At 41.7% G+C, this 20656-nt stretch overlaps 1 protein-coding gene across 1 annotated transcript in view; it reads right to left on the bottom strand.

The window, feature by feature from the left end:
• Positions 1 to 20656, bottom strand: part of OCA2 (OCA2 melanosomal transmembrane protein) — a 173540-nt gene that overhangs the window by 62253 nt on the left and 90631 nt on the right. The window contains exons 16-18 of the mRNA XM_066621921.1: positions 17382 to 17439; positions 16309 to 16417; positions 1916 to 2043 (exon numbers count right to left, since the gene is read on the bottom strand). Coding sequence (XP_066478018.1) covers positions 1916 to 2043; positions 16309 to 16417; positions 17382 to 17439 — 295 coding nt within the window. The remainder of the gene's footprint in view (positions 1 to 1915; positions 2044 to 16308; positions 16418 to 17381; positions 17440 to 20656) is intronic.

The raw sequence follows: 20656 nt of genomic DNA, 5'->3' as shown, positions 1-20656 counted from the left end.
CTCCACAAAAGCAGAAGCGGAGCGCAATCGCCCCACTCTCCCTTACCCTGACCTGGGGAGCCCTGCAGGTGCTCGCGCAGGGCTCCCCGCACACAGGGACGGCTGCTGCAGGGACTGGAGGGTGCACCCCAGTCCCTGCAGCCCCGCCAGAAGGGAAAGCGGAGTGATCATGCCCCGCTTCCAGTTTGGCGGAGCGGGGCACGATCGCTCCGCTTTCACTTTTCCTGACCTGGGGAGCCTGCCGAAGGTTGCGCAAGGCTCCCCACACCCCAGGGAGGATGCAGGAGGCTTGGGCAAGTGCACCTGCAGCCCTCCTGAGCAGCACGATCCTGCGGATCGTGCCACTGCCTTCCCCTATCTCCTGGCTGCCTCCGCCCCTTAAGGGGACAGAGGCCAGGACCCACAGGCTGGGGCGTCACAACGCCCCAGTTTTAATACCACTGCTTTAACCTGTTGAAGTTTCACTTCTGCTTCCCCATTAAGTCAGGAATTGTGAATAGTCCACAAGGCATAGTTTGAGAACACTACAACTGGGAGCCATAAGCAGCCTAGGCAGCAGTCCTGCAGCAATACAACTTAGCCAAAATGCATTTGTGTAGCCCAGCTGGTTATACAGTCTCCAGAGAGGCAGAAGGTTGCCTGGTCACATTCTTAGAACAAAATTAGCCTTGGAGATCAAGGGTGGTTCCAGAAAGGTGGACAGAGTCATTCTACAGAGATTTCTCATGCTGTCATCTCACTGCTATAGCACCTCTGCCATCACAGTTACTGTCAGTTTGATTAATTTGAGTGGATGGACACAAGGATTTCTACCCCAGTGCAGCTGTCTTGCACTAGCATGGCATAATAATTCTCTGTTGTACCCTGATAACCGCCAGTCGCTCTCTTGTTTGTATTGGAAGTTTGTTTCTCTAGATTCTTGCAGCCTGAAGGCCAAATTACATGAAATATTGGAGATCCAGGATCACCATCCCTCCCCCTAAGCTGCTGTTTGACCCACTGTAGAAGAAGCTCTGGCTGTGTAGATCCAAACTGGCCACCAAACCACTGCCATCCTTTGCTGGTCTGGAGCAGGAAAGGGAGTTGAGGAATTTCCTTGGTTGCTGCCTAGCTGTGATGCCTCATGAATAGAGCTGTTTAGAAATTGTGTTATTTATTTTAATCAGAAGTCCATTGTGCACCAGGGGTGTCAAACACAAGGTCCTAGATGCCCCCCCCCCATACACCCATTTACTTGAGAGATTTTCTCCAGCAAAAAAGTCTTGCTTAACAAGATTGATGTTCAGGCTTCCTCCTGAGAACCTGGTTACTTGAAAAAAAAACTAGATCAAGGTTAACAGGAAGCAGTTAACTTCAAGTGACCAGGCTGCCAGGAGGCAGCATAAACGACTCTGTAAGTTTTTGAGCTTTTAGCGACCTTGTCAAGCAAGACATTTTTGCAGGAGTAAGTCTCTAAGGGCGCAATCCTAACCAACTTTCCAGCACTGACCTAACCGCAACGCAGCCTCAACGTAAGGTAACAACCATGCCCTTACCTTGAGGAGGGCCCCTTGACTGTCTCCCCACTGCAGGATGCAGTGCATGCCACATTGGCACAGCTATGTCAGTGCTGGAATGCTGGTTAGGACTGTGCCCTAAAACAAATTATTGGGTGTGTGGGGGGCACGAAGACAGGTGTCCTCCATATCCACTGTTTCCGGTATCCACGGGACAGGGGAATAAACTTATCACCCGCAGATACCAGAGCACACCTGTAACGGCCTTTTACAATTGCAGTTGCTTGAAACCTCTCTCTCTCTCTCTGCGTAAGTGCATGTAAAGATTTCCTAACTTACTCTCATGACTGCTCTTGCTCCTGTGTTAAAAACCATGGAATCAACAAGCAAAAACTATACTTTTTTCCAACCCTTCTTACCTCCATTAGAATAAACAATGCTGCAAAGAACAAGAGCGTTGCCCATTCCACTCTATTCAGAATCATTTCAAAATCATGGATGTTGGCTAAGACTAGAAGCCATATAGCTCCCAACATAGCAATCCATCCTGGGTAAAAGGAGAAAAAATAGTATGTTAGTATAAGTAAATTCTCTTGTTTTAATACTTGTATTACACACACACACCACACACATACACACCCCTTTGCTACACATGCATATTCAAAAAATTACACCATACAGAAATAAATACAGACTTCCTATGGTTTTGTGTTTTTTTTCCCCTAGCAAGGCTCCTATATGTCTTCAATAACTTGCAGTTGTTCAGTTGGTAGAACTTCTCCCATTTCTGTATCTCCATGCTAGGAGAAGTTGCACCTGTAGAATATTTATCTGTCATGCACTGTGTGAGGCATAAGAGCAAAAAAAGAAGCAGCCTCACATTTGTACTCATTTTATATTTAATCCAATATGAAGCACACTGCTATAAATGATAAATCAATATTGAGCATCACAAAGGAAGCAACAGTTTAAGAAAGAGTCTCTGATTTTATAGGTACTATCAACCTCCACCTGCTAGAGCTAGTATGGAAAAGGAAGGCCAGTGGAGCAACTCGGTACATTCAGCATCAAGAAAAAAGTTTTACACAGTAAAGTTTAGTTCATAAATAAAAACTCCAGCTGTGCAGAATTTACATTGAAAGGCCTAGAAAAAGCTCTGAGATGAAACAGCTGATTAATAAACAATGCTAAGTGTCCATGATAATTGCACATCTACACCTAGCTGGATATAGCAAGGGAAGTATCGCTCACATTTTGTGTTGTGCATATATAGTGTTTGCAGAGTTAGAGAATCTTAATTTCAATTTCAAAAGTAAGTTGCAGACCTGTTGCAAAATGATCTGCATCAGAGTCCATCAGATGGTGGATCCTTTCAGACAACCTGTTATCAAATGGATTCCACCATGCGCTAACTCAAACCACAGTAGCGCATGCACTCTGGCCATTGTCCTTATTCATTGCTATGAGACTAGAGTGAAAAATGTCAGTTTGCTCCATGTTTATTCAGAATGAGCATCTGAGAAGAAAAGAGTCTATGAAAAATTATTACATGGTGTTTTCTGTGAATTCTAAAACACCTCCTGTGCAGGAAGTTTTCATACACTGTGTTGTCTCAGAGGAAATATATACATGGAACAGAAATAGCACCTGTACGTTTATGATTTTGCTGCTTTTTTAAAAAACATGTAGTCATTTTCTTACCCAGAAGAAAAGAGAGATTTCTCAAGATACTGTGTAAATTACTCTAGTCTATATCAACACTGAATGTTTCAAGGAAAATAGTCAAATGTTGAGATGCAAAAACAGGAAGGCACTAAATTAAATGAAAAAGGAAACAAAAGATTATGGCAACAGCTGCAGTTGTTCAAAATAGCTAATTAAGAAAAGACACCCTCTTTGAATATATGTATAGTCACTCTTTACTGGCTTACATCCAAACTGAAATGCTAAAAAAAATCAATCTAAATCTGAAATCATTACAACTTGAAATGAATTATTTTAATGAAGATGCTAAAGGCATGCTCATTGCATCATCTATTAAAATCCTTGATAACATTTGAAGCATGAAAGTCAGACTTTCAAAATGTACTTCACATACCACAAGTACAAGCAGACAGAAGAAAATATGAGGCTATTAGGAGGGACAACCTGTCTGGAATAACAGCTCATGTATTCACTTGGGGAAAACAATATTTTAGAAGTGCCAATGAGAGTCGGATCCAAGAATCCATTCCAGTGTGAGAAAAGATACAAAACTCTTTAACCTAACAAACACAAGGTTTTATTCCACCATCAAATCTTTTCAGACGTTCCATCAAACATATGGAAGAAGACTGCGAGATCTCATATTTGCCACCCCTATTCCTGATCCTCTTGTGCTCAATGTAATTTGCATAGGTTCTACACTCATATAGTTGCATATAGTTCACATGATTCAGGGCCCAATCCTAAACTGGCCCAGTACCAGCACTGGGTGCTGTAAACATGCTGTAACTCAGTGAGAAGGGAGCACTGGTGCTGAGTCCATGCTGGTCAGGTGCTGGGCCAAGCAAGGGCAACAAGAGGGACACCACTGGAGGTATGTGCAACCACCAAGCAGTGGCACGGCCTCTGGGGGGTGGGAGAGGGCAGAACCAGGGCAGGAGGAGGAACCAGGGCAGGATTGGAAGGCCCAACACAGAGTCTCTCAAGTCTGTGCCAGCAAAACAGCAGCGCAGATTTGAGAAGCCCCATTGTGGGGCTTCTCCGGAGAGACCTCTTGCTGCTTCCCAGCACCTGCTCCAGTGGGTGCCGGAAAACTCAGGATTGGGCTGCCCGGTTGCAATTCTATACACATTTTCCTGGGAGCAAGTCCTATTAAACACAATGGAACATGCATTCATGCATAAAATTGCACTATAAGAATTGTTCTTTTTGAGGGTTCTCAATAATGCAAAAAAAGCCATAGTCATGTAGGATTTATTCAGACAAGACACTGGAAGTGTGGAGGTTGGGAATGGTGCACACAATCCTGATTTCTTTGCCCGCCCCCCATTCAGTGCTATCCCCTGTGACAAGAAGTGTGTGGCATACCTGCTGGAGTGATGGGGTGGATTCCCATTGAAGGAAACAAGTTGACTGCTATCACATCTATCACATCTAGACTGTGTGTAAATACCTGCTCATATAAATGATCCTTTCACATAAGCAGGGCAACATCTGAGAAGTGGACTTTCACAAGACATTCAGAAGACACAGCCTTTGTTTCCCGGAGCAATGACTTCTGTACCTTCTGTGAGCCTCGCTCATTGAAGCTATCACTGCACTTTCCATAACTTCAACTGCAATCCTATACAGTTAGCTGAGAGTAAGCTGTCTGAATACAGGAGGGCATATCTGGGTACATATGCACTGGCGTGACTAGCGGGGCTGATTGTTTTTGGGGGGTTGCCCATTGACCACTATGGGACTTACTTCAGAGTAGACATGCATAGGATTGGGCTCACAGGCTGCAATTCTACCCACACCTTCCTGAGAGTAAGCCCCATTGACCACTATGGGACTTACTTCAGAGTAGACATGCATAGGATTGGGCTCACAGGCTGCAATTCTACCCACACCTTCCTGAGAGTAAGCCCCAATGACCACTATGGGACTTACTTCAGAGTAGATTCACTTGGTGGAACAGGACTGGCTCACCCTTATTTAATTATTTTATTTTAATTTATTTATTTTAATTTGCTTGATGATGTCACTACTGGCCATGACATCACTTCCAATGGGTCCTGGACAGATTGTCATTCTAAAAAGTGGGTCCCAGTGCTAAAAGTTTGAGAACTGCTGCAATAAGGTGTTAGTAAGTTGACATGGGTGTGTGTGTGTGTGTGTGTGTGTGTGTGAGAGAGAGAGAGAGAGAGAGAGAGAGAGAGACTCTACACGTTTTCAAAATCACTAAAATCAGAATTTGGAGGAATAAGACCATCATGATATACATCAATCAATGCGTACTTTCATGCAGAATGCAATGAAACAAACTGCATTGAAATATCTGTGTTATAACAAAAGGTATAGCCAAAAAACCGGTGGGGGCGGGGTGATGCACAGGCCTCCTGCACCGGGTGACACAAATCCTAGTGATGCCACTGCACCTATGTATAGGACTGCACTGTAAGTTTCTCAGATGTTACTTGATCATGAAAGTGGACTGCTTATTTACAAACACTGGGCCAATTTATAACAGATGAGTTGATTCTTCCTGTCTCAAGACATGAATAATACAAAAGATCTCCAAGACATCCAATAACAACGTGGCTGCATTACATATAACATATTTGGAACTGTGATAGATTTCTTTGAACTGCCCTTTTTAATGAAGCATGAAACTATCTGCCTGAACTGAATATATATCCAGTTTCTGTAGCAGTGTAGTTTTAAACATAACTGTTCTTTCCAAGGTGAGATCTGAAGATGTTTACCATGATTGATCAATAATAAAAAGGTTTATGCCGGCCTGTATTCCCCTCTCCAAAATGTTTGGCATGTTTGAAATAAATTATTTAAATGTGTGAAAGATGATGGCATAGGATGCATCCTCATCAAATATTCTATAAAAGCTTGTAATGATTCTATTTGACATGGGTTAAAGGAGGTTGGGGTTTTTTGCCAAAGAGAAAAATCTCCTAAGTTCATCCAATATTCACATCCTATTTCCATATACAGGGTTATATAAAAAGTGATATACTTTACTCTCTTTAATTTTTACTATGAAACTTTCTTCCATGCCATCCAGGGATATAATAATCATCTGCTCCTATAGAAGGTAATTTATGGGGTTTGAGTGTAAAACAACTTTTCAAAAGGCACTGAATTCTCATTGGTATATGAATTATTAACTGCTAATATTCATTTTGACGTCATCTTCATTGCTAATATATTCCCATGGAACCTGGTAAATTAAGGCAGGAGGTCTGGTCTAGAGGGTAGAGCCTCCGTTAGCCCGAAGATAACATCAGAAGGTCGCCAGTTCGTGGACACCTTCCACTCTGCTGAACTCAGCAGAGTTCAGCAGCTCCCTGAACAGCTGAGAATGGCAAGACCTTGAAGCAGCTGACAAGCCCACCTGAGTGATTCCACCTGCTCTTGGTGTGAGCAAGAAGCATCTTGGCTCCATGTGAGAGATGGAGCTGCTTGTCAGCCTGCGTGGGAGGCCAAACGTGAGACCAAACCAGAAAGATCCATTCTGAAATGTTGTTGGTTCTTGAAAGAGAGAACCTCTATGATTGTAAAAATCCCCTTGAGGGATATAGAAACACCTGCCTATGTAAACCAGCCTATGTAAACTGCTTTGAGTAAAGTCAGAGGAGTAATCCGATGACCAGAAAGGCAGTATATAAATACCTAGTTATTATTATTATTAGTTATTAAAGGACTGGACATAAGCTTATTTAGTAAATATATGTGTTTTTAGACGCTAAACTGAGAACACAGTGTAATGTTATTTATCCCTACTGCAATGCGACTGTCATGTTTGTTTTACAGTGCTTACAATAATGAAGACTTTCCAGTAAATTGTAATTACTTCCATTTGCAAGCATAAAGGCCAGCATCATTTATATTGGGTTAAGGACTAAGCTAACGTTCTTCACAGTTTCTATGGCTCACACTGGTGCACAATATATCTTTTGAGTCAACTCACAAGTGTTCTAGAAAGAACAGAAACTTAGGGTGGAATTACTACCAATTCACATGACCCACTGTGATATTTTGTGTCATATCTGATATTTTGTCAACCTGGACTGACTTCAGCTGTATTTGCCACAGGTTGAGCTGATCACTGCCAATTTCATATGCTGAACTCAACCCAGATCAGAGATTTGCACTCAGTTGCAACAGAACCTGTTTGACCAAGTTAAAAAATTGGATCCCCACAAGTTTGTCTTGAGGAGGCACTATGGGCTCAGCTTGTGGCAGTGCAACAAAAAGTGAGCCTGCATCAGCTCTGAGCGAGAGGGAAATAGGAATGTTCTCTGTCTTTCTTCTTACAGCAGCTCAGGACTGCAGCACAAGGATACAATCCTATGTTCAGGAGAAAGCTCCATTAAATTCAATGGCACTTTAAAAAAATATTAGTATTTGTCTACAGGGAAGAAGGAAGATTTGGCTGTTCCTCTGTTATATAAAGAGGAGATACACAGATACTTGCTCATTCTAGACTCATCTTCCCTTCTCTCAATGACTACAACTGTTAGAGAATCCCAGGAGTCTAAAAGAGGGCAGACTGATGTGGGGGTATCTTATTCTCCCAGTTCAGTGTGTCTGCCTGTCCTGCCCAACACTCCCTTCTCCAGCTGAGGATGGGATGAATAAAGTAAAAATAAAGCACCCCAGGTTTGCAATCCTATCCCCCTTCCACTGCATGCTGCAGAGGAGCAAGAGAGTAACAACAGTCATTTCCATTTGTATAGGTGGCTGCAAAAACAGGACATTCAGCCACTTCCTTATATCCTGGAAGCTATGCATAAAGGAAAGAATCGTTGCAACCCCCCACTTCCTCCTCCATGTCCTATTCTTGGTCTTGCAAGCTAGGCAAGGGAGAGCTCCAGCAATGCCAGAGGCCTGTTAAAAAGAACATGCTTGAACAGCAAGGGAGATACTGGATCCAGCAGAGCCAGCAGAGTTACTGAGAGGCACAACCATTTAGGTCCAAGTGCTGAAGAGCAGGGAAGCTATCCAGGAGGTTGCTAAAGCTTGAAACTGGACCCTAAATTTGTTGTATCAGCAACTTCCAGGCAGAAAATGTTGAGTGATTCTATAGTCAGTCTGGCTGCTCCTCTCTTCCAGGGGAGAGACTGGGGCCCCTGACCATACTGAAGCTAAGGATTCCTCGTCCTGAGTAAGACACAGAAATGGGATGCCTCATGTTATCAGGAAAGAGTTGCGATTCTGAATCAGTGTTGCGATTCTGATTCTGGCTCAGGCAGTCTCTGGCTCTTGAGGATGCAGGGGGACTGCAGGGGTCGAACAAGGGAGGGTGAGTCCAGACAGGATGTATCAGGTTCCCCAGCTGGGCTTCCTAGGTTATGGTTTATCTCAGAGTGCCCCAAGTCCTTCTCATCCCCATTCATGCTGGTCTCTGAAGGTTCTCTTCCAAGAGACCCCAAGAGGTCTAGCAATTTTGCTGCTAAGAATGGATTGATCTTGACACTCTCTGGCATACAAGGAAGCAGCCAAGGTGGCAATCCTGAATATTCTTCCCACTCAGGCGCCATGCGTGAAATGAATGGATAACATTTCTGCAGCAGGATGCTATTTTCATCTTTTCTGATCCAAAGGAGGAGGCACTAGGCAGGGCAGCAGATGGTTGTATATGAGTTGTTTGTGGCCAAGCTTCACAACCACAATCATGTTACAATTTACATTCCAGCCATGAAATAATTCTAACAGAAACACTGCTCCAGCTCAAACTACACTCCATTTTAAAACTTCAAAAGTAATTTCTAGCTGAGCATATAAGACCCCCCCAGAGTAATGTACATATTTTATCATTGCTAGACAGTGCTCTCGGCAAGGGTCACACATGACTAATCAGGACCCAGCCTGTTATGTTCATTCATTCAACTATGGAAATGATTGTTAAAGTAGCAATCTTGCATGACTACCTAAGCATCAATGAACAGGAAAATAAAGAGGAATTACATGTGCAAATCCCACTATTTTCCTAGGTGTCATTCGTTTATGTATTAAGACAAAATATCCCCTGAGCTTTGCATAATGCATTCAATGTCATTTATTTAAGGGCGAGGGAGTATAGCCAAAGGGGTTCTGCTGCTGCCCTCTGCTATTATAGTGTCTAATTTCTCTGGTGAATTTCTTCAGAAATTCTTCCAAATTATGGAAATGAGTCAATAAATATACAAACTGGTTGCCAAAGAAATAACAATAACACCGGGACCTCCTAATCATAGTAGTTCAACACATTCCTAATTGAATGCTCTGGCAATAATACATTTTGCTGAAGAAATTGGATGTCAGATTAAATAAAATAAAGACATCTTAGAGGGCTCTGGGCACCTATTTAAAATTCAGGCTACAAGGGCAAAATCTTGATGCTACTGAAGATTATATGCTGCGGTAAGATTTTATACACACATGAATATTTATATGGTTGATATAAAGCCACATTACTTACCCCAGATTAATAAGCCTCCCCCAGGCCTGTTCTCATCCAAGAAAGAAATTGTTTTTGCTATCTCTGCCACCATCCCTCAAATCACTCCGCCTTCTGGAGTGTCAACTCCATAATTACTAATCTTGCTGCTAATTCTGTCATAGAACTTCCAGCACAATCAAGACAAGAAGTTAAAATGATATCCTTCAGTTTCACTGTGGATCAGTTCACACAAGCATGTTCAAGCCTTCTGTATATATAAACTGAGAGATTTGCATGTGCAAAGCTCACAGAACAAATTACCACAGAGTAAGTAAAACTGTTCATATCACCCAGACAAAACGGAGATGAATCACGCAATAAGTTGCACTTGCAAGCTGTTTGATAAGAAGGCATCTAATAGGATATTGTTACTATAATAGGACATTGTGAATCTGGACTAAACATTACACTGTATTTTTTTGTTTACTTAAAAGATTTATGTACCACTTTTTCAGTGCTCGAAGTAGTTCAACTGGTATATATCCCTTGTTACGGAGGGTGAAGATGCACAGACTCTTAAACAGAGATATGTGTGAATGACTGAACATATATAATTGGAACTGGCTTCCCCTCACACAGAGAGAGTTGTCTGATAGATATTAGATTCCAGACTCCAACATGATCAGTCAACACTCACACTGCATGGAGCTTCAAGAAAAGCGGTACATAAATATTTTAAACAAACAAATGTTCTAAGTGTATGGGTCTTTTTTGGAAGAGAGTATCAATGATAAACCAAAGCCTGTGATAATTTTCCTCCTAGACAACAAATTGTCTTGGGTGTCTCATGCATATATTCTCCTTCCTCTCACCTTCCTCCCTTTCCCCATAGAACCCACTCAGGCAGTTATGCACAGTATGTTCTGAAATCTAAATGATTTGTTGGATCATCTGTATTAAATAAAATCATTGTATAAAACTTTATTATCCCCAATTTCTGTAAAACATACAATTTTTAAAAATCCATTTCACATAAAGGCAAGATGAAGAAGGCATAGTGTAAAACTCAGAAATTAATGAATCTTTCCTTAACAAAATATAACAGTCTTTAACCAAGGTGTCTGGTATTATAGATAATGGAATTAAAGACATTCTTGGCTGGTAGGGAATTTAGTATATTTGTTGTTTTCCTTTAGGATTAGCTACTCTGGTCAAGTGGAATGCTGCTGTTTATGCCGGGTGCACATATTGGGTTGGGAAACATTTAGAGAAGAGACAAACTTAAGCCATTTCTGCCCAAAGCTGCATATAAGCAACAGGAACCAAATGTGTACACCTGCGGGCTGGGCACTATTAAGATAGCTTGCTTGATGATGCATTAACCAGTGAGCAAAGTTGCACAATGAATTACACTGTCTGAGTTAAAGAGTCTGTAACATTTAACAACTCATAAGCTAGGATTTCTGAGACTGGGATATTTCTTCACTAGGAAAAAAATCTTTCTGAATCCATCCTGCCCCATTTCACTTTTTGGATTAAAGCCAGCTTTACAGTTAGTATAGGTCTGAGGAGATTCATAGGCCACCAGGTGACCTACAGAGATATAACAGAAAAATATTTTTCCTTACCTCTCTCAGATCTCCTGACTGCCCCCTCCTGACTGCCCCCATTGGATGCAGCATATGCTGTGTTGGTACAGCAGCAGCATCACAAATGGTGAGGGATAGGATTGGGTTGTTGGGGAGGCAATCCCTGACTATGAGAGCCTGTGAGAGACGGGCCTTTCTTTATATGGAAGTTGACTGATATGATCAATAGCTGTGCATAAACAGGATTTGGGGGGGGGGGAGATTCCGGGGACAAGAATGAAAGGGCTCAGTACAGTAGCTTTAAGCTACCCCCTCTCCTATTACAGTTCCCTTTGCTCTCCCTAAAGCTGCACTCCAAAGTCAGGAGACCTTCCATAAATACCACCAATATGTGTGAGGGCAACTAGTACAAGCCTCTGGACCCCAGCCAGTATGCAGATGGAGTGGAGAAAGAGTTTTCATTGGTAGTTGGAGAAGCACTTTTATCACTGCAAGGGTGCAAGGCTTCAGGCCATCATTTAACCTTCTTCTCATCACTTTAGAGGCTGTGTTTGGAACTTTCATCAGAGCCATATCATAGATACTATGAGTTGTCTGCAGCCTCTTGGGAAATGGTCCTTAGTTCATCATTTCTTGTGTCTAATGCAAGACTGCCAGTTCACACAAACTTCAGGACACTATTCCCTTCTTGCAAGGAAATCACAGGTATATCCATACACATGATAGAACCATTCACACCATCATCTCTTTCTTTTTGAGAGGACAGATCTATGAGAATGAATTGATCACCTGAGGATTCTCATCCCAATGTCTGAACTGTCACCACCTGCAAGGTCTGCATGTGATCATTAATCTGCGATGGCTGATTCACAAGCAGCCTAATCTGACCTAACTCACTCTGCACCAACAGGGCACGTGCTGCATCCTGTGGGGGAGTTTTACACCCTGGAGGTCTCCTCTGGATAAGGAAACATTTGTTCCCTTGCCTGGGGTAAAGCTGCCACCTTCTGCATAGGTCTAATCAGATCTGTACCAGTTACTTTGCTGACGCAAGTCCAAATGGACCCAGGAAGGTGTATCAGGGTCAGAAAGAATGCTTCCCAATACCACTCCCTTCCCAATCTGGCTCCTCCCCACCCCATCTCCTCCCTGTTCCATCCTCCTCTCTTCCGATTCTGCCCACCACCCAACCCAACCACCATTAGACTTACCTTAAACCCATTTTATGACAACAGAACTGTGTACCACTGTCATAAATGCCTCCACATGCTGGCCCAATTCTATCCAGGAATCGAACTGGGCTATCATACAAGACAATTTTTGGTGCTATATGATGGTTAACGAACTTGTATGTATGTATGGCTTAAGATTATGAGAAATCGGAATGGGAATCTGATTACAAGGCTCCGTGTTTAAAGTCTGTCTTATAACGAATAAAACAATGTGTTCCTTTCTTTTGAATGAAATCCTTTGAATGTAATTGAAGCTATTTTTCAAACTACTGACTGCAGGAAGAATATTCTAACATCTGTGAATTTGTTGCAAGAGCACACATAAAATATGAAAGCAGTGAGTTGCATGTATTTCAGGAGCCTAGCACTAAAGACTGTGCCAGTAGAACCCTCAAAACTGAGTGTAACTAATTGGTTGAGTCCAACTGGTCATGCCGAAGTTCTGATCTGTTCCCAACAAAATACCTACAGGACAACTCGTTGTGTATGAGGAGAAGCCAGTTCCAATTACATTTAATCAGTCATTCATTCATATTTGCTCTGTCCCTATCAGGCACAGACACACAGATAGTGGGAAAAAAGCATTTCTGTCTTTCCTTCTGAAAAGCCACTTTTCCTTTTCTGACTACTACTATTTCCATCATGACTCCCTGCAGTGAGTTAGAGAAAACAGCAAAAAATGGTGACCTCTTTGCTTATACCAAATAGTGTTGGAGAATAGTGAAGGAGAAAAAAGCTGCTGCAGCTTCAGATCGCCTCTCTCTGCATACTGGCTGCTTACAAAGCACCAAGTGAGCAGGGAAAAGTGATCTGTATTTTCCAAGTACAGAAAAGCAAGCCAATATGGAATAGATAAAGCAATTAATGTTGGTCTCTTGATTCTTCAGAGAGAGGTGGTTTCAGATTTCACAGCATTCCACTGAGAGAGAAAAAAATTGTGTGTGAATACACACACATATGTATAGATAGACAGATATAAAGCATGTCACACATAACATTAGATGGCTCACTGAGGTCCCAATCCTATCCAGCTTTCCAGTGCCAGTGCAGCCACAATGCAGCCTTGAGGAAAGGGAACAAATGTTTGGTGGGCCACTGTGTTTGGTGGGCCGCTGTGAGATACAGGAAGCTGGACTAGATGGGCCTATGGCCTGATCCAGTGGGGCTGTTCTTATGTTCTTATGGAGGCCTCCATGATTGCCCCCTCACTGCAGGATGCAGCACATGCCCCATTGGTATGGCTGCACTGGTGCTGGAAAATTGGATAGGATTTGGCCCTGAGGCATCTATCTCATTATCAAAACATACATTAGGAAGGACAAACACATTCTCAGATTGCTTCTTTCTACTACCAATCATCGCCTCCAAAGAAAATAGTATTTTGGCAATAATCACCCTCCAACATTGCTGGCAGATATGTACTACAAATTTCGATACCAGTATAAGTCTCACTGCTTCCTTCTAAGTTTCACAGTGATGTCACACTTCCACACTTGGCTCATTTTTGTCACAACTTTGTAGCTTTGTAAAACTGAAAGATCTTTGCAGCTTTGTAAAACTGCTTTGTAAAAGCAGTTTTACAGCTTTGTAAAACTGCAAGGTTCTAAACCATGAACAGATACTGAATTCATTCAGATGCTCTCTGGTTTCTTTGTCTCAGGTATATACAGATGTTCATTTTTTTTAAGAGTCTCAGGACCCAAACACTACTATAATCATGACTAGGCACATCACACTGAATAAGGGAGGAACTATTCAATGAGAAGCCATATGTTTTGTTTGCAGAAAGTTCCAGGTTGAATCCCTGTGCAACTCCAGGTAGGATCAGGAATAACCCTTATCTGAAACTCTGGAGAGCTCCTGCCAATGCAATGATTACTGAGTCAGATGGACTGACTGACTCAGCAACTACACAACCTTCCGTGTGCATTTGTTCATTCCTCAAGCATTGAAGGAAGCACTAATACAGCATAGACACAAGTCACTATGTAGTAGAGTTATTATTTTAGGCTTACTGAGTTAATGAGTGTGAAGCAAGTTAAAGCACTTTATAAATGCATGCAGCCCAAAGCAAACATTTACACTAAAAGTTCCACAGTACTGAATGAAACTGGCTTCCAGGAAAAATGTCCGCAGAATTTCAAACTAAAATATTCTTAAAAATTCACCACTTTTCCTTTTTAACACAGCAATCATGACTCTAGTAGGGATGGGGAAGAGGAACTGCATCGAGCTGGCAGTCTTCAATTGTGGTACGGTTGCTGGGTTTCCAGTAAGAGGAGCAGAGAGCTCTGGAGGGAAGACATCTTGGAACTGAAGAGTTATAAGTTTGCAATCATCCTTCAAATTATCTCAGTCAGTAGCAGGGCCAGGGCAGGCAGAGCTGTAAGTGCTGCATGGCTCTGAAACCCGCCGTGTAAACTGCACCTCCTTGGAGGTGCACTTGGAGTCTATCTGGGGGCCAAAGCAATGTCGATACCTCCACGTTGCTTTCACTCCTCAGATTGGTTCTGAGAGCAAGCAGGAGGGGCAGCTTACACATGAGTTTCAGAGCCCTGTAGGACTTACAGCTCCAGCCCCCTCTGGCTCCACTACTGATCCCAGTTGTTACAGATACCCTCTTTCCCAAACAAGTGCACAATTAAACTGACTCCAACTTGGTTTCAGAGTCAGGCAGGCCTCCCTGATCTGTGAGATTTTGCTGGCTCCCAAGGAAAGGCCCCTATGCGGTGGATCAAATCTGGGTGCTTGAGATCTGACAAAATGATAGCTGGCAAGAACAAGTCCTGCCTGAATGTTAAATTACAATTGTCCAACTGGGTTGTTGCTTTCAGGTTCTGGCTCAAGAAGTCCTGAACCTGAGATAACACATCCTGCCACACTATTGTTCAGCAGTAACTCCCCTATATAGGTCATCAAGCTCTTTTGTGTCCTCCTGAAAACTCAATCACGGCCAGGAAGCTCAAAATACATAGCTAAAAAAGCTCTCCAAACTCCTTTGTCCTGCCAAATATTCCTGTGTTTCCTTTGTGAAAAGTTCTATAACTTCCCAGCTCTGGAAGCAGATTTGGGAGTTTTTCAGGTTCACTTCAGAAGCAAGCAGCTGAGGGCCAGCTCTCTCTCTCTCTCTCTCTCTCTCTCTCTCTCTCTCTCTCTCTCTCTCTCTATTAAGAACCTGGAAACTTTGCAGCCCTGCCTTGCTGCTCAAAAAGAACTTCAAATTCAAGCCATAACCTAGGATATGATTATCTAGGATAGATTATCTCCTCTCTCTCTCTCTCTCTCTCCTCTCTCTCTCTCTCTTCCCCCAAAAGATTCAGTCATCTTTCCAATTAACTCCTGCTGTCCAAGCACAGCTATTTGCAAGTATCTCTCTTCTCTGTAACTGACTTGAAATTAAATGTGCCTTTTACTTGTTATATTTCTTTAATAAACTCTTTAACTTCTTTGAAAAGCTTTGTCTTGTGGTTACTGTCAGCCTAATTTGAGGCACTTGGAGATTGTCTGCACTGCTCATCCATGTCAATGATCCCAAACCTTGTCATGCTGCTAGATTTGACCTCTTGCTTGCTAATTTCCCCAGTTTCAGTTCTTTGTGCATGTGCGCATGACACGTGTAGTACACATAGGTACATGTGAAGGAGTAGTGTTGGCAACAGATTGTGGGCATAACCAATTGGTAGAGCAGTGTTGGCAACACAGTACACAGGCAAATCTACACAGAATCTTACAAATCTTTACCTTCACAGCACATTGTAAAAAGTATACATGCAAGAAGTTAATGGAAATCCTTCACATTCAAATGTGAAGTCTTGTTTCTATTTCTCTAGCCCAAAAAACGAAAGACAACAAATGGAACATACCAAGATCTAGGTGAATTCCTGGAACAAATGAATTGAGAAAGAACATCAGGATAACAAATCCCAAAACAGTCAGACATTTGATGAGAAGCATTTTGTCTGTTATTCTGTGCTGTTGAGGAGAGATCACAGAAATACTGTTAACAAAGGAAAATCCTCATCAGATATACATTTTCATACCAGCTTTTTTTCAACTATTAAAAATGTGTTTACAGACTATACAGATGGTTCCATTCAAAACACCAGAGGAGAAGCATGAGCTGTTAAAGCAATGTTTTAAAATTTGGAAAGAAACTACATTTCAGATCGGGGTGATTTGATTTTACTTTAACACATTTTCCAGTGAAACACTGTTTATAATCAATGCTATTAAAGCAGATGCTTCGGCACTATGGTGCAGCTTTCATTGAACATTGTAATCCTATACACATTTACCTGGAAGTAACTTCCATTAAACTCAGTGGAACTTACTTCCAACATTCACAGGCTTGCACTGTTAGTTAAACCAGTGAAAGAATATCTTATGTCTATCAATTACAAGGGCTGAAAATAAATATGTAGGCAATAAAACTGAGTTACAACATCCACTTTAAAATAGTACTGAGTATAGGGAATTCATGTCTTTCCTGATGGGAATAACATGACCCACATACTCTATTCTTGGTGCCCAAGAATATTCTTTCCCTGTTTCTTTATAGCATCATTTTCAATCATTTCACTCCTAACAATTTTCCTATATGAAAAGCACTTCTTTGACAGGCACTGAAATGGAACCAATCCGATAGAAAATAATGAATAATAATTAAATATAGTAATCAGTTTCTCATTACTACAACTACAACTACAACTACAACTACAACTACAACTAATAATAATAATAATAATAATAATAATAATAATAATAATAATACAGGTATTTATATATCACCTTTCTTGGTCATCAGATTTCTCTTCAGACTTTAATCCAAGTTTACATAGACAGGCTTTTCTAAACCCCCATAGGGATTTTTCCAATAGAAAAGTTCTAAATGTTCTAAATATGGGAATAGTTCTAAATATGGGAGTAATTCAATTACCTTTTTCTGGAGTTCCTGAATATTTGTTTCCCAGTTTTTATCTTCTTGTGAAATTTGTCTAAAACAAAAGCCCACATAGTGATATTATATTGATTAAAAAATATCTCTTTCCAAATTGTCATTGAACTATGGTACTTGTCATTAATTACTGTACCTGCTATTCTGTACCCCACTTCTCTATAGCGAAGTCATATAAAAATCAATTGGACATAACTGTATATAATTACAATTGAATTGCTGCTCCTAAGTTTGCTGAACACTCAAATCTGAACATGCAAGCCACTGCCCTTTCACCATTGTATATACAGATCCAGTCTTGTTATACACGGATTTTTTATACACGGATTTGACTCAAGATGAATGGCCCCTGCAAATGAGAAGGAATGTGCAGATCCCTGGGGAAGGGGAAAAATGCACCCCTTTAAAATCACAGTTTAAAAAACTGCTTTTTACTGTTGCAGAGAGACAGTCATACAAGTGATTACAGGTTCAACCTAAGTATCCACGTATTTTTCTGTCTCAAAGCTGATGAGAAGGGCCCTTTAAATTAAAGGAAAACAGTTGTTTAATAATGCCAGAGGGCAGGTGGCTTACAATTCATCAATCATTCTCTCTGCAGGTTTCACTCCTCCCTTCCCCCTGAGCACATGAAAGAAGGCTCAATGGCAGCTATTATCACCTTCTGCATTCTTTCCCCCTTGCTGGGGCTCCTAGTGAAGGGAGGGATTGCTGCCTCCTAGTGAAGCCTAAGCGCCTGGAGAGAGATTGATTGTGTGCATTTTGAAAGGTCAGCAAGGCTGTTTTTAAATCACCAGAGCAAAGAAACTTTGCTTTTTAAATTGATTTGCTGTAGTGAGTTTTTTGCCATCCACATGAGTTCTTGGAACAGAACCCTCAGAATAATCAGACTCAACCTGTACATACTAACTCACTCAAGTGGCCAAGTACCTATCATTTTGAAAGCTTAATGAGGACATCCAGAAATAATGCAGTGGTCTCCACATACTTGGGCAAAACTACAGAACTTTGTAGCTCACCGGAAAAGTTAAAAAAAAAAAAAACTCCTATTTGTTCCCCCTGCTAATGAAGCAACACCAAAATGGCTACCACTGCATCCTGGGGGGGGGGTCCATAGTTTTCAGAATCTGTGAGGGTTCCAGGAACGAAACCCCTGAAGATGCCGAGGACTGACCTCTAGTAGCTTTGAGAGCAAATAGCAACTTGGGGGAATTTTCAATGGAAAAACAATAAAGAGGAAAGGGTTATTTAAAAAAAAAATCATCCTGCTCCATGGCCCAGATTGGGAAACCTCTTGGCTGTTTTAATAAATAAAAAGCTATATGAGGAAACCCAAGCACAGGACTCCAACATGCTTTTAATGTGGTATATTGTATTATCTTCAATCTCCCTGTAACATCCAAAATTCATTCAATTCTTCCAACTAATTGGAAGAGCTTACACATGTTTTCAAATGGAACGATGGCCACATGATAGTTATTACTTAATGAGAATGTTTAGACAACAGCGTTTTCCATAAATAGAAGGCATGGTCTATTTGCAAGGATCCCTTCCATTTTTGCAACAGTCTCCTGCATGAGCAAAATGCTCCTTCCATTCATGAAGGGAGTTCCCAACAGCAGGCATGCTACTTGAGATGTCACCATAATGTACAGTGTAGAAGTTCTCAGGGATTGCTGCTCATTGCTGGGACTACCTTCTTGTAATAAAAACGGGCACTGGAGATTTTATGGTACCTATGTTAATATCTATGTACAAATATATAAACAAAGTATATTGGAAGCAAGCAGATTCCTAAAGCAGTCCATACAATAGCAAACTGTACATCAGACGCCTGCAGAGCAACTTCCTAAGGAGATTCCCGTCACTTCAAAACCAGTCAAATGCTGCTGAGAATAATACAGTGGTGCCTCGCAAGACGAAATTAATTCGTTCCGCGAGTCGTTTCGTATTGCGAAATTTTCGTCTTGCGAGGCATCACTGCAAACTGCAAAAAAACAAACAAAAAAAAGCAAAAAAATTCGTCTTGCGAAGCAGGGCCATAGAAAAATTCGTCTTGCGAGTCACCAAAAAAAATCGCAAAACGCTTTCGTCTTGCGAGTTTTTCGTTGCATGAGGCATTCGTCTTGCGAGGCACTACTGTATCACTCTTTCTCTTTATGCCCAGTCTAATTGCAAACTAATTCTCTCTCTCTCTCTCTCATGCACACACACACACACAATCTCACATCCCACCCAGTAGATTGCTAATTCAGGAAATAATCTCCTATCCACTAGCTCCCATTGATGAAATATCAATTTACCATCCCAGATTATTTAAAATGAATCAGTTTAACAAAAGATGAGCAACTTTTCCTGGTTACACCAGGAACAGTGTTCTCACTGCAATAATTTAATGCCAGGGCTCAGCCTTAGAATAAAAGTAATTATAGAGCAGAAGTTTCTATGTGGGCACCAACTGTACTATGATTATAAAGTTATGAATAAGATGCCAAGTTACATCTTTCCATATGGTACTTGCAAAGAAAAACTCCAACAAAAATAGAAATATCAACTTCTTCATTTTGAAAAGAAAAGTCCACAGAAACTCAAAAGAAGAACAAAATGCAGGCTAGCTATTAACTAGACTCTCCATAATTGGAGGTCTTTAAGCAGAGGTTGCATAGTTATATTTACAGACAGCTTGCACTGGCAGGGTCTTGGACTCTACCCTCTAGGTCCCTTCCAATTCAATTCTACAAACACCATCAAACTGTCTCTGGAAAAGATGCTGTGCCAGGGTGAATAAGGACAATTGCTCCTCCCGTTAAGCGTAAGAATAGCATCACTTTTAAAAGTTCCTCTATGCCCAGGCTGGGAAGCCTTTGAGGGCATCTCTGTGACTCTGGCCAGATGGTTCACCCTTCACCCACTTGAGACAGCAAGTCACTGAGGTGCAGTAAGAACATAAGAACAGCCCCACTGGATCAGGCCATAGGCCCATCTAGTCCAGCTTCCTGTATCTCACAGCGGCCCACCAAATGCCCCAGGGAGCACACCAGATAACAAGAGACTTCATCCTGGTGCCCTCCCTTGCATCTGGCATTCTGACATAACCCATTTGTAAAATCAGGAGGTTGCACATACACATCATGGCTTGTACCCCATAATGGATTTTTCCTCCAGAAACTTGTCCAATCCCCTTTTAAAGGCGTCCAGGCTAGACGCCATCACCACATCCTGTGGCAAGGAGTTCCACAGACCGACCACACGCTGAG

The sequence above is a fragment of the Tiliqua scincoides genome, chromosome 3 (assembly GCF_035046505.1).
Source record: "Tiliqua scincoides isolate rTilSci1 chromosome 3, rTilSci1.hap2, whole genome shotgun sequence".
Classification (NCBI taxonomy): Eukaryota; Metazoa; Chordata; class Lepidosauria; order Squamata; family Scincidae; genus Tiliqua; species Tiliqua scincoides.
This window is presented reverse-complemented; position numbering and strand designations above follow the sequence as displayed.